General features: G+C 37.8%; 1 protein-coding gene across 1 annotated transcript in view; it reads left to right on the top strand.

Annotated features, from left to right (window-relative positions):
• The window catches only part of MTPAP (mitochondrial poly(A) polymerase), a 28,751-nt gene extending 26,273 nt beyond the window's left edge, over positions 1-2,478 (top strand). Inside the window, exon 9 of the mRNA XM_024750142.1 lies at positions 1,533-2,478. Coding sequence (XP_024605910.1) covers positions 1,533-1,868 — 336 coding nt within the window. The 3' untranslated portion in view covers positions 1,869-2,478. The remainder of the gene's footprint in view (positions 1-1,532) is intronic.
• Positions 2,479-14,529: the final 12,051 nt, after the last annotated feature.

Below are 14,529 nucleotides of genomic sequence, written 5' to 3'. Positions count from 1 at the left end.
CTCGTGGAGCTACGTGACTTGGCTAAGATCAGTCTGGAGGAGCAAAGGCCAGCTCTTTTCAACTTCTGCCTTTGTCACTTGGCCAAGTAACTTTGTGTCACTTACTACTAATACTGTGTCCTTCAAAATGTGGACTATATTCTGAAAGTTTTTTAGAAAGCATGATTTTACGTATAGTTCTCTTTAAACTGGATTTGGGTTTCTGTGAAAGAAACAGAATACCTAGTCCCAAAGATAGATGTGAGTGATTCCCTCAATTTGAACCCTTAGGGTTTAAATTACTTAGGCAAGTGAATTATGATTTGGGTTCATCTGAGTAGCTGGAATGACAGACATTTTCCCTAAAGAGGATCTGTCAGAGTAAACCCTGAGCAAAACTTGTTTGCACGTGGGAAGTACTTGAGATGGCGCTCCGGGTCTGTTCTCCTCAGCATGTGGGTATCTGGTTACAGCCCTTAGAAGACTTGCTTCATAAAACACATACTCAGATATTCTGTTTTTGTTTCTTCAACTCTCCTTTTTTCATTCTTCCCTAACCCTTATCCTGCTCATGGAGATCTTGTTTTTAACAAATAAAAAAGAAAGAAAGCGTGGGGTTGGGAGAGGGTAGAGGCACAGCGCTCTGGACTGCAGTCTAAGGAAAAGGGCACGGAGCATAGGGAGTTCTTCACCCTTTCTGCACCCTTACCCCTTAAGGTTCGGGGATGATGGTCAGGCAGGACCGTGCTGGGCAGCGGCTTGAGAGGAGTTAGGGAATTAACGGGCTGCTCGCGTTGGAGACCTGACTGCTGGTTTTGCAGTGTCTGAGTCATATATGTGGTGTCATTTGCAAGAGGAAAAGATTATATAGGCTAGTGGATCACTGATGTTTGTGTGACTCGAGCTCTAGCTTTTCTTTTTATTTCTGTGTCTTACCTGGCAGAGCCTTATTTAAGTTGGATCTTTAGGAATGTAGATGGGAAACGTCTAGTGTTTTTAAATGAATGATCCTTTGTTCCTTCTCTTCCTTTCTCATTTCATACTTGTGCAGCATTAATTACTATATTTAATTTAAGGCTTCTGATTTTGTGTGCTTCTATTCCCACTGTAATAAGTATGTTTTTGGCAAGTTTCAAACATAACTGTATCTTGTTTTCTGCCATTTTTCTTTTTCATAATTTTTTTCTTTCCCAGCTCTATTCTGTTAGGTAAATATTATGTTATTTTAAAAATACTTTTATTGGTTGACTCAGCCCGGATACCTCTCATCAGAGCAGTGACATCATCATCCATAGCTCATAAACCTAATTTATTTTTCTCTAAAGAATATTCATAAAACTACAGTGGAAAAAATCAGTCAGAAGTACACACACACATATACACTAACTCATAACATGCATATATACCCGCTCCCCTTGGGGAAGAAACTCTTTACTCTGTAAAGTTAATGCTGGTATTTTATGCATTTTTGACGTTTTATTAAACCAAACAGTTTTTATATCTGAGCCCTTCATATATTTATACATCTTTTTCTTCCTTGTAATTATCTGTAGGGAAGGGAACAAAACAAACCTGAATCTTCTCCACTGCACATTCAGAATCCTTTTGAAACTTCTCTCAACATTAGCAAAAATGTAAGTCAAAGTCAGCTGCAAAAATTTGTAGATCTGGCCAGAGAAAGTGCCTGGATTTTACATCAGGAAGATAAAGATCGCCTTTCGCCATCAAATCATCAGCCCTGGGGGCTGGCAGCCCTGCTGCTACCTTCTGTAGCAAATAATATGTCTCTTGCCAAGAAGAAAAAGAAGCCTGCAAGTGAAAGAATTAAAAACTTGTTGGAATCCATAAAAAGTAGCAGTACCGAAAATTCCACAGCCACCAATGGGTAAGGAGCAGTTGGTACTCAGGCATGACGGCTGCTCCTTCGCTTTCAGAACTGGTTTTATCCTGTAAGGTAATCGCTGGACTGCCTGGAAGAACGGTGTGAAAATTCTGGCCGATCACACTTTCATCGATGCCTCTGTTTTCATTGGGCCCCTTAAACGGGTCTGACATTCTGCGATGTTTTCAGTCTGAAAGCCATGGGAACAGGTGAAAGAAGATTGGAATACACTTCAGTTAAAATATACGAAGCAAGTGGAGAAGATCAGCTTAGTAATCAGACCGTTGTTGAAATCTGCGTCAGTCTCTGGGTGGGAATCATTTAGAAGGACTTCTAGGTATGTACGTACGCAGGCAGTGAATACAATGGAGCTGCAGGACTCGATAGTACGCTTTATTTTTGTATTCTTCAAAGTACTCGTACTCACATATAAATAAAAGCAGATGGGTACTGATTTCCAAAAATGTTCGTGTTTTTAAAACAGATGAATGCAGACACTTCAGTTACTGCATTCTAGGTATTCTAAGCCAAATATATGAAAATACTAGTACACGATTTAAAAATAGTACGTAGTTAATTTTTCTGTTTTCAACAATAAAATCCTTTTTCTACTAGTATGTGGTATTGCCAATATTCCTTCACTTCTCTTTTAAGAATTCCTTTCTCCCTGTGGGGAATAGGTATGCATTGCAATACTATTTCCATTACATTCCCTGTAGAGTAGCTTTCAGTTTATGCAGCAGATACAGAGCTGGAAAATACACACTTGAGCCAGCTGACTTCATGGTGAATTACTCAGCCGCTTTGGGCCCCAGTTTTCTCTTCTGTTAAATGGGCATGATAATGGTGCCTCCTTCACCAGATGGCTGTGAAGGTTAGGCGAGGCCCATAGGAGAGTGCAAGGTCATGGGCCTGGCACTTAGCACATGTTTGTAATGTTTGTGGTATATAATTATTATTCTTGCTACTCAGAATACAGATGTAGCATTTGTACTGGTTTTCAAAATAGTTTCCCATCTAAATTTTAGGTCAGAAACAATAATGAGCTCTGCTTGGGGCGTTATGGGAAACTCATTAATAGAATTGTCATGAAGCAAGTAAGTTCTGTGCCCGTGTGCCGTGCTATTTGATTTCACATCTGAAACCAACAAACAGGCATCAGTGTTCTTCTGTACAGGCGGTGTCCTTAAATTAAAAGCCGTTTTTCATTTGTTTTTTAATTAGGTTAATTCTGTTGGGCCGGAAATCTGTATTGAGAGTTAAAAAGAGGTTTAAAAAGCGTAAATATTTAAGAGTTTCTAAATGAAATTTTTTTTTTTCCTGTTCACAGATATTTGATTGGACATTTTCATTTTTTGGTTGGTGTTAAGTCTAAAATGGTCATTTAAGCACATAAAGTATGTATATGTGTTAGCACTTCTTTTCTTTTTTGTAATTTATAGAATAACTTTGACACTCTAGGTCTGTTTTACTTTTCAGGATGAGGTTTAATTATAGGATGTTTTAATCTACACTGATCTTTTTTTTATTTTTTTAATTTATTTTTGGCTGTGTTTGGTCTTCATTGCTGCGCATGGGCTTTCTCTAGTTGCGGCGAGTGGGGGCTACTCTTCGTTGCGGTGTACAGGCTTCTCATTGCGGTGGCTTCTCTTGTTGCGGAGCACAGGCTCTAGAGCGCAGGCTCAGTAGTTGAAGCGCACGGGCTTAGTTGCTCCGCGGCATGTGGGATCTTCCCGAACCAGGGATTGAACCTGTGTCACCTGCATTGGCAGGTGAATTCTTAACCACTGTGCCACCAGGGAAGTCCCTACACTAATCTTTTAGCATGAAGTTTTCATTCCAGTAAACTGCATATGACTACAAACAAATGTATCACGTTTTTTCATAAGTTCATTGTATCACTTACCAATTTTTAAAAGGTAGTTTTTATTACATCTTAGGGGATAATCGGCAGTTATTTGTCATTGCCATTTCTTAGTTAAAACTAACTGCAGCAATAAAGGTAAGGAAAATTTTTCAAGGTTTTTCTTTTCTAGCTATTATGAGGCTTTCATCCACTAACTCTCATGAACAATAAGTTTTATTCTCTGTGCGAAAGTAACTTTGATGTGAGCCTACCTGAATCAGATGGATCTCATTATACATCATTCCTGATTTTATAGCCCACTAGGCTAATTCGTGGAGTTATTATCCGTTTTTAGGAAATCAGAGAATTGTCCAGACATTCTAGGAAAACAACGTATAATCTGTCTCATTCACAAACCTTCAGTCATCATAGAGAAGAAGAGAGGATAAAAACAGTTGCAGTTGGACTTTCTTCCTGCGATCATTCACTACTTAGCTCTTTGTTTTGCTCTAGGGTGAGACCAGAATTAGACTGTTGCAAGTCACTTCATGTTCCTAGAAATCACTTGGCCTTAGACATACAGCTCTATTCAATTCGTTACAGCCTGCTACTGCCACAGTAGGCAAACGCCACATTTACGTGTATAATTTAAACCTGCACAGAGAACGTCCGCGGCAAAACCAGCAGAAGGAGCCACCGAGCAGTGGCAGCACGTCCGGGTAGCAGCTCTCTCGTCCACTCTCCAGAGTTTGGTATTCAGTTGGTGAGTAGCTGTCCTAGTGTCTCGGTTCAGCCCGTTCAGGAGCTGTTGTGGGAGGGGAACATTCAAAACGCTGTAGCAAGGAAGAAACTGTTTCTACCGGAGATAGAAGAGGCCGATGCTCATCAAATAGAATCGGGTAGGCCTTGAAGGAACTGTAATCCCCGTAGGCCAAAGGAAGGGGCCATAGGGATTATCATTCTGGGAGCAGAAGGCAGTGTAAATGGGAGTCAGGAAGACGAAGCGCGTTTGGAGTGCGGGCCGCCTGACCGGCTGGGGTGGGGTTTTTGCTGTGATACTCAGTCGAGGTTGAGCGAGATGGTGAAGGACAGCGAGTTAAGGAGGTTGAGTATATCTTCAGCGGTAAAGCATTGAAGGTTTTTGTGTACGAGAGTAATAAAAGTTAAAGCAGTGCTTTAGATGATTAATCTGTTGATACCAAGTAGTTAGCAAGCGCTGCTGCTTTTTTCTTAGCAAATTTGAGTACCTTAGGTTCCATCACTGGGTTCGATGAACTTTGGCTGTTAAATTTTCCACACAGGTCCAGGAGCTGACTCTCATATACCTCACAAGAGTATTTAACAAGAAGGCAAAGTTTAAGTGGCTTAAAGCCATCATCAGGAAATACCATCAGGTCATGGTATGTAATTTTATGTAAAGCCTTCCTAATGAGAAATTCTTTGCAGTATATACTTGGACAGGAATGAAAACATGATCAGAAGTCACTTTTCACCTTGGGATGATGTTGGAAATTTTATTTTAAATACTTGAAAGGCTTATTTTAGTTTCCATGCTGAGTTCAATTTCTTGTGGATACATATTCCAACGAATATAAACATTACAGTGTTCCTCTGGAATTCCCATGGAGCAACTCCCAGAAAATGTCTGTTTTAGGTGGAATCTTTAATCAGAAATATCTATGATACAGGATATATAAATCACCACAAACTATTTTGAAAATACACTATTTATATTTCCAATGTGATCCCTCATGTTATCTGTGGGTATGTGTATCCACCCAGCTCTAAGTGCTCAGTGGAGTCAAAACTAGATTAAAGTCAGTATTCACTTTTTCTGTCTACTTTCAGATGAATACATTTAAACTTTTTTTTTTTTTCACGGCAAAGTTTCTAATCTTTTAGGATGGGGTGCTGAGATGTTTTAAAGAGGGTATTGAAAAGATGGGATTTGAAACAGTAAATGTTACCCTGTGAAGAATACATAGTATGGTAAAATACCTAATTTGGAGTAGAGCAAGTCCAACATAATGAAAAATATAAATTATAAATGATATTTTCTGGGTTTATTTTGAAGTATGACACATTGAAAACTTACTACAATGGATGCCGTCAAATAAAATGGAGCAAGTTAATGAAAGATTACAGATTAGGTTTGTGTTATGTTCTGTGTCACCAAATTCATTAACGTGTCAGGCACAATGGAATTCATACATTTTGAAGCTTCTTATTACAGAGTTACTGGTGTTTGGCTTAGATTAATGGAGCCTAATGGTTAGAGTTTTAATTAATCTTTGCTAAACTTACACATGGGCTCGGAGAGTGGTGTGAAATAACATTAACATCTCTTTGTCTCAAAAACTGAGTAAAAGGTGGATTATGAAGCTAGCTGGTGTCTTGCGGTGGAATTTGAAACTCAAAGCCTGATTTTTTTTTTTTTTTTTTTTACTTCATGTGAGATGTGTATTATAATTCTATAGATACGCCTGTCAGTATAAAAGTAGCACAAGCTTCACCTCGTTTTTCTTCTTGAGCAGTTAATTTTGGTGATTTTAGAAGGATTGTTTGTTTGTTTATGATTTATGTGATAATGTCCCCTTTCCCCCCAGTTCTCTAATCAAACCTAAAGCAAGTATCTTTGGCATTTCCCTGCTTGATTCTTGGCATCACTGGTTGTAAAGCTCAGTTATTAGGACTGAGTGGTCTTCTTCAGCTTTATATCATTGAGTCTTTAAAACAGAGGATTACAGCATTTTTCGTATATTTTTTATTTGATCAGAATATTTTTATATTTTGATATCTTTCTTTTTTAAAAAAGTGATGACTAGAATAACAGTGAGCAGTGGTACTTCACTTACCTGTTGTTAAGTGGTAAGATGGGTTCAAATGAACACATTTTTCATATAACGCTGATTTCCAGAGCTTCATCCTCATCTCTGGACATAGGACTGTCAGATGATTATTTTAGTCCCACCTCTAGAACTTCATCACTATTGTGCACTGGACTTTGTGCTTTACTTCCAATTCAACCTGTTTTTTATTATTATTATTATTTATTTAGGCTGTGCTGGGTCTTCATTGCGGCACGCAGGCTGTTCGTTGCAGGATTCTCTCTAGTTGTGCTGCACGGGCTCAGTAGTTGAGATGTGCGGGCTCCAGAGTGCGCAGGCTTAGTTGCTCCATGGCGTGTGGGATCTTAGTTCCCCAACCAGGGATCGAACGCATGTCCCCTGCATTGGAAGGCGGATTCTTAACCACTGGACCACCTGGAAAGTCCCTCAACCTGTTTTAAATTAAAATTATTTTCTTCCTCAAAACTGGCTAACCTCATAATTGGCTCATTTCTGTTGTTGGTATCATTATTCTCTGCCACCATAGCTCAGACTCTGGGATCCTTTTAGACTCCTTTTTTTTTCACCTTGTTTAATTAATCTCTCTATTTCTGTTGCCATTAGCTTAGTTTAATGTCATTACCTCTCTTCTAATTTAATACAATAACGTATTAGCTAGTTTCCCAACCCACTGTTTTCCCTCTTCTGTGTACCCATGTAAACCATCAATTTTCAAAGGAATAGGAGTCAAAGTACCTTTTATGGTAAATTAACATTAAATTATATGTGTTTATTGCAATTCTAAAGATATCTTGGAACTGTACAGAGCTTTAAGATCATTCTAAATATCAGGTGTACAAAACATATACCAACTGAAGGTTCTAATTAGTACAAAGCACTGGATTTTTTTCTGTAACGTCAAAGTCTTCTGTTTATAAACTCCACTGACTTCTGAAAGTTTTCAATCTTCTCTACTAATGACACTTAATCCCCCAAATACTGGTACAACAGAGTCATTCATTCAGTAAACATTTACCCATGATTGCTATGTACCAGACCCTCTAAATTGAGACATACCAAGAGACGGAAGGTTTGAATTGCCAGAAAAATGATTTTTGTTCTTGGATAGAAAGGCTTAGTGTAAGGGTAACAGTTTTGCCTACGTATCAATTAATGATGATGCAGTCAATTAAAATTCTATAAGAATTTTTTAAAGAAACTTGAAAGTCATTGGAAGTGTATGAGGAAGAATAAACATACAAAAATAGGAGAAAAAAATTTTAAAAATTCAATGTGAGTTTTGACAGGGCGAGAGAGAGTCATGGACATATACACACTAACAAACGTAGTAAGGTAGATAGCTGGGGGGAAGCAGCCGCAAGGCACAGGGATATTAGCTCGGTGCTTTGGGACAGCCTGGAGGGGTGGGATGGGGAGAGTGGGAGGGAGGGAGACGCAAGAGGGAAGACACATGGGAGCATATGTATATGTATAGCTGATTCACTTTGTTATAAAGCAGAAACTAACACACCATTGTAAAGCAATTATACCCCAATAAAGATGTTAAAAAAAAAAATTCAACAAATAACATTAAAATATAAGGCACGGTAATTAAAATAATACTATTGGTTTGAGATAGACAAACCAATGGAACAGTAACAGAAATATACTCAAGATATATAAGGGAATTTACAGTGATACGATAAAGGGCAACATTTCAAATCAATAGAAAGATGGATTATTCAATAAATAGTGTTGGGACAGCTGGTAGCTATTGGAAAAAAATTAGTTTGATCCTAGTCTCACTCTAATACCCAAATAAACTGCAGGTGGGTTGGAATTTAAATGTGGAGGGGAAGAAAGCGAAATCATAAAGTACTAAAGAAACCGGGGATGAATATTATGAACTTGGGATAGGGAAGGGTGCCTTTTCAAGTATGACATGCATTTATGAAAGAGTATTATTGATAAATTTGACTACTTTAAAATGGAAAGCTATGCCACAAAACAGCCATAACCAAAATTCTGATACTAATGGAAAAAGGGCCAATTTTTCTAATAATGAGCTCCACAAATGTATGCGAAATAGGCAGAACAAAGCTATATCATAGAAGCAGTTAAAAAGGACAGGTAAACAATAAAGATGGTCAAGCTTACAGATCATTATATAAAACATTATTATTATGGAGAATTTTGAACCCAGGCAAAAGTAAACTGAAAAGTGTAATGAACTTGCATAAATCCATCACCTGTTTCAATAATTAACTGGTGGCAAATTTGCTTTAATATATAACCCATTTACTTACCCAATCTGTATTATTTGAAGTATATTTCAGTCATTCTATCATTTTATCTGTAAATATGTCAATTACTGCCAAAAGATAAGAGCTTTTTTCTAACAATCACAAATCATTATTAAACCTAAGAAGAACAAACAAAACAGTAATTCTCTAGTATCTTCATATCTGCTTAGAGTTCAAGTTTCCAGTTGTCTTGTGGATGTCACAGTTGTTTTTTCCCAAGACTGAATTGTGAGCCAGTTCCGGTCCCCACGTTGTGATTGGTTGACCTGTTTCTGAAGTCTCTTGAATTCTTAGGTTTACACTTCATCTCTTTTTTTCTTTTGCGATATATTGAAGATATGGGGTTATCTGTCTTAGGGAGTTTCCCACAGCATGGATGGTGCTGATTTTGTTGGCGCATATGATTCTGTGCTGTGGAGTTGTTCAACATTAATGACATAAGAATATTTATCAGTTTTAGAAAGCTTTCAGTCATGTTCTTTCCTGTTTTTTTCCTATCTTTGTCTCTTCATTGTGGGTATTTCTAATCTGTATTACAGCTTATCAATTTTTTTCTTTAGAGGTATCTAATTTTTTAAACCCATTCATTCAATTCTCAATTCCAGTAGGGTTTTTATTTTTGTTTTTTTTTCAGTTCTAGGATTTCTATCTGGTATTTGAAATAATTTTTTCTGATTTTCTGACAGAATTCTGAGTCTCGTCTTTGATTTTCTTATAAAGTCTGTCCGATAAGTTGATTGATTGTCTGGTCTGCTTCTGTGTTTCGTGATGCTGACTTCTATTCTAGGATGCCTGACTGGTGGTGTTTTGTGTGTTGACATTGTATGTGGAAAAGATTACTTGAGGGAGGGTGATGTTGATTTCCCTTCAGAATGGATTTATTTTTGCTTCTGGAAGGTGGGTGGGAGTACTTACGATCCTGGATCACTGTGGTCCAGAAGGGGCTTGAGATTTTGAAATTGGATTCAGTTCCAGATTCTAGCCTCACCCAAAGCCAGGAGGGCTCAGCGGGGCCCCTTCTCCTCGTTAGGTCCTGAGCTCCCTTTCCCTGCGATCCTTCTGAAAGCCCTGCTCAGCTCTGATTGCCTCATCCGCAGGCGTCCCTGTGGGGAAAGCAGTCCCACGTGCTAGGCTCACCTAGTGTAGGTCTACGTCTCTGCAATCCTGTAGGTTTTCACTGCCTTGATAGCGTTTGGATGCTTTCAAGCAACTGCTTTTTGTCTTGCCCAGCTGCAGAGACAGCTGAGAGAGAGAGAGAGTTGGTATGTACTGCCTGGACTGCCATTACTGGAAGCCACTGAGTTCTTTTTGATTCCAGCTTCTGATCCCATATGTGTGTGTATATATATATATTTTTTTAATTTTTAATTTTATAGGAATGATGTATACTGTTCATTTAGTTTACTTCCTTCTAAGGGGCTTTCACATGATGTCTCAGTTGCCGAAAATCCTTGAGTTGGGCTTTACCTAGCAGTGCGGACACCTGGCTGAAGTGAAAGCCTAGTTCACCCTTGAGGAAACAAGGTTCTGCAGGTGTTGTTCTGTGCTCGGCTTCAGAAATCAGAAATTTCCAGCTTTTACTTCTGGATTGTGATTTCCTCATAGAGGATTTTGTCCATGCCAATTGAAAGTTTAAATTTATGCCATGTGTGAATGAGTGGCAAAGTGCCCAAATAAGAATGGGGAAAATATCTTCTTTCTCCAACCATGTTCAGACACCTCAAACAACTGTGAAATACAATTTTTCTTCCAGTTTTCCAAAATATTTATCTGGGCTGAGACCAAGAATGAAAGCATTTTAGGCCAAAAAGCTCCTTGGAAATTTTATGATTTATAATAGAGTTCCCTTTTGAATTTTAGGCATATGTTGTTAGAGTATCTTATTTATGAACGCAAGATTTTAGTGCATTTTTACATCAGTGAAATAACTCGTGTTTCTTTTCTATATTATAAGTTATTTTTCTAATATTTAGCTATTTCATATTTGTAGTTTTTCGGCTTTATTATCAGCCTATATTTGTTTAGGTAACAGAGAGGTAGCAATTAAAAATAGCTATCATAATTTTGAGTTAGTTTTCAACTTATAATTTGATACTTGTATTCTAACATTGCCATATTGCCAGAAACCTTAATTCAAGTCTCTAAATATTTAATACAATCATTTTGAAAACCAAAATAATTTGGTGTTTTTATCTTGGTTGCTCTGAACAAAGCCAGTACTTCAAACTTCTCGATGCTTCAGGGTGAAAATTGTGTTAAGTAGTATTTGAATTTAAATGTGGTTTAAAATGTTTCTTAATTCTAAAGCCCTCTGTAGTTTCCGTTTTCTAAGCAATATTAGCTATATTTGATCTTGTAGATGAAGAAAGATTTGACTGTGATTAAATATGTACAGTACCATCCTGGAATAAATTTTATTCATAGATTAGTAAAATATGTGAAGCGTGATTTAGGAGAAAATATTTTAGGCCATTAAATTTAGTTACATAAGCTATGGTATGTTTTAAATTCTGTGCAATGAAATCTGTTTTGCTTTAAAAATAAAAAGTTCATTGCACTGGAAAATGTGGAGTATTTGTTATCCAAGACCATCAAAAGCATACCCAGTCACATATTTAGGAAAATTTTGAAATACTAGTTTTAGCCTATCAATTTAATGGCATTTGTTATGATTGTCTGATTTTCTTATCCGTACTTAAAAGCCTTAAGAGAGCTTCCCTGGTGGTGCAGTGGTTGAGAGTCCGCCTGCCGATGCAGGGGACACGGGTTCGTGCCCCAGTCCAGGAAGATCCCACATGCCGCGGAGCGGCTGGGCCCGTGAGCCATGGCCGCTGAGCCTGTGCGTCTGGAGCCTGTGCTCCGCAACGGGAGAGGCCACAACAGTGAGAGGCCCGCGTACCGCAAAAAAAAAAAAAAAAAAGCCTTAAGAACACTCTTAATACTTGATTTGGTCACATTTCTTACATCGGTTTCAGTGCAGTTCTTTTCTCTGATATGGAGTAAGTATAGGACCTGGCACAGTGCCTGGCACATATTTGGTAATCGATAAACATTGCTTTCTTTCCCTTATCCCACCCCCATTCTTAGCCCATGATTTTAAAGGTATTAAGAAATAAAAATAGTACTAGGAAAAATTTAAGAGCTCAGCTTCCATTTAAAAATTTTAAACTTCTTTTTCTAAAAGAAGGGTCCAAAATTAATGCATGGTGTTGTAGGCAGGGTTCTATGATGGCCCCAAGATTCCCACCCTCTGGAGGACACCCCTGTGTAACCCCCTCTCCTTGAGTGTGATCAGACCTGTGAGTCACTCCCTTGATTGGGTTGTGTTACATGGCGAAGGTGATGGTTGAATCATTCTGTGATTATTACCTGATATGACTCCTAGCAGACTGGAGAGAGAAATTTCTGCTGGCTTCGGAGAAGTAAGCTGCCTCATTGTGCATGGCCACGTGGCTGGGACCTGAGGGTGGCTTCTGAGAGCTGAGAGCAATCCCCACCAACAGCCAACAAGCAGTCAGGGGCCTTGGTCCCAGCCACAAGGAAACTGAGATAATAAACAAATGTAGGGGCTTTTTAGGTGAGATGACACCTTGGCCAACACATTGATTTTAGCGCTCTAAGACCAGTTAAATCGATTTCTGACTCAAGCCACAGAAACTGAGAAACTCAATGTATATTGTTTTAAGCTGCTAAGTTCGTGGGAGTTTGTTATGCAGTAATAGAAAATCAATACATTAGGGAAAACCTCCCTTGTGAAAGTTAAATTATTGTTTATTCACTTTACAGTGTAAGTATCTTTGTTCAGGACTGGCAGTCAAAGGATAAAGATGGATACGAGTACTCATCCTCATCAGTAACAATCAAAGGTTACAGCTGTGGTCGGAGTAAAGGCCCCGACTATGTCTACGTTCTAATCCCGGAAACTGAGCATGTCACTTTACATGGCTAAAGGGGCTTTGTGGGTGTGATTAAGTTAAAGGCCCTGAGATGGGGAGATTATTCTGGATTTTCCAAGTGGCCGCAATATAATCATAAGGGTCAGTAGGAGGAAAGAAGATGTGATGAGGGATTCAGAGGTCAGGTGGAGAAGTACTTGAAGATACTGCACTGCTGTCTTTGACGATGGAACTGTAAGTTAAGACATCTGTGGTGTCTTAAGCCACTACCTTTGTGGTAATTCGTGCAGCAGTAGGAAAATAGTACACAAGATAGCTGAGAGAAGCCTGTTACATCGAAGAAAGCAAAACAGTGATTCGTAGGACACAAGCTATACAGGATGAAGAACACCTCAAAGATAAAAACTTTAGTAGTTTTTTGGGGGTTCTAGTATTGAGACCTCCTAGTCTGCCATCTTGCTAATGTCTTGTGAATATCTTCTTCATTACATTCTTATTATCTACTTATAGCTTTATATACTTATATATCCTTTTTTTCAACTTTATTACATATTTTATTAAAACTGAGAGGACATTTAATGTAAGTTGTACCCAAAATGCTATCATTCGAAATCTTAAGACACCAACAATTGTAAAATGGATCTGCATTTCAGAAATGTTAAAATGTGTGTGTATGGGGGTAGGGGGTGGAGATCAGGGAGAAGCATCTTAGATTCAATGCAATGCAGCAGATACCTCCAAATTCCTTTGCCAAGTGATTGTAAAAACTTTCCCTCCTACCAGAAATACAAAAATTCAAAATTTCCACATCGCTACAAAAACTTAGAGAGTTTGATGATACGGCTTAAAAAAAAAAAAAAAAACCTGCCGTTCCCTAAGCACATTTTCCAAATATTTATAGTTATTTTGTGTTCCCTCTAGTGTAAATTGCTGTTGCCATTTTTCTACTCAGTTTTGTATTTTCCCTATTAATTTAAGAGCTTTTTATGTATTCTAGCTTTATTCATTGTGAATATTGTCTGTCATATTCTGGATTGGTTTTGTAATTATTTTTTACATTTTTCTAATTATCTCTTTCTTCACCAAATCAACTTTTTTATTAAGTTTTATAACCAGTCTTCACATCTTATAGGTGTTTCATCCCTGTTCTTATTCAAAATTGTCTTGCCTATTCTGGGCTTCAACATTTCTTTGTGAATATCAGGGTCTGTTTGTCAAGTTTTATGAACAAAAATCTTTGAAATTATATTGATTGTATAGATTAACCTTCAACATTTGCATCTTTATTATAGTGCATTTTCCCATCCATGAACGTGGTATACCTCTCCAACTGGTCTTCCTTTATATCCCTCAATAAAGTATGAAATTTGTTCTCATAAAGCATTTACAGATCTTTTGTTAGATTTATTCTATGGAATGTTATTTTTTGTTAGCTACTTGGAGTAAGACATTAAAACTACATTTCCTAACTTATTGTTCGTGGTGTTCAAATACACTAATTTTATTTGACTTTGTATCCATAATTTTAAAAAAAACAAATAGCTTGCCTAGATGGTCTCTTAATTTGCTTACGTAGATAATCATATCAAATGCAAATGTTTCTTCAAGGAATTTCCCTGTTATTTCTAGTTTGCTAACATTTTTTTTAACATCTTTATTGGAGTACAATGATGTGTTAGTTTCTGCTATATAACAAAGTGAATCAGCTATACATATACATATATCCCCGTATCCCCTCCCTCTTGTGTCTCCCTCCCACCTGCCCTATCCCACCCCTCTAGATGGTCACAAAACA

The sequence above is a fragment of the Neophocaena asiaeorientalis genome, unplaced genomic scaffold, assembly GCF_003031525.2.
Source record: "Neophocaena asiaeorientalis asiaeorientalis breed wild unplaced genomic scaffold, Neophocaena_asiaeorientalis_V1.1 scaffold4, whole genome shotgun sequence".
NCBI classification, from domain to species: Eukaryota; Metazoa; Chordata; class Mammalia; order Artiodactyla; family Phocoenidae; genus Neophocaena; species Neophocaena asiaeorientalis.
The sequence above is the reverse complement of the archived record's forward strand: the minus strand, read 5'-3'. Positions and strand labels throughout refer to the sequence as shown.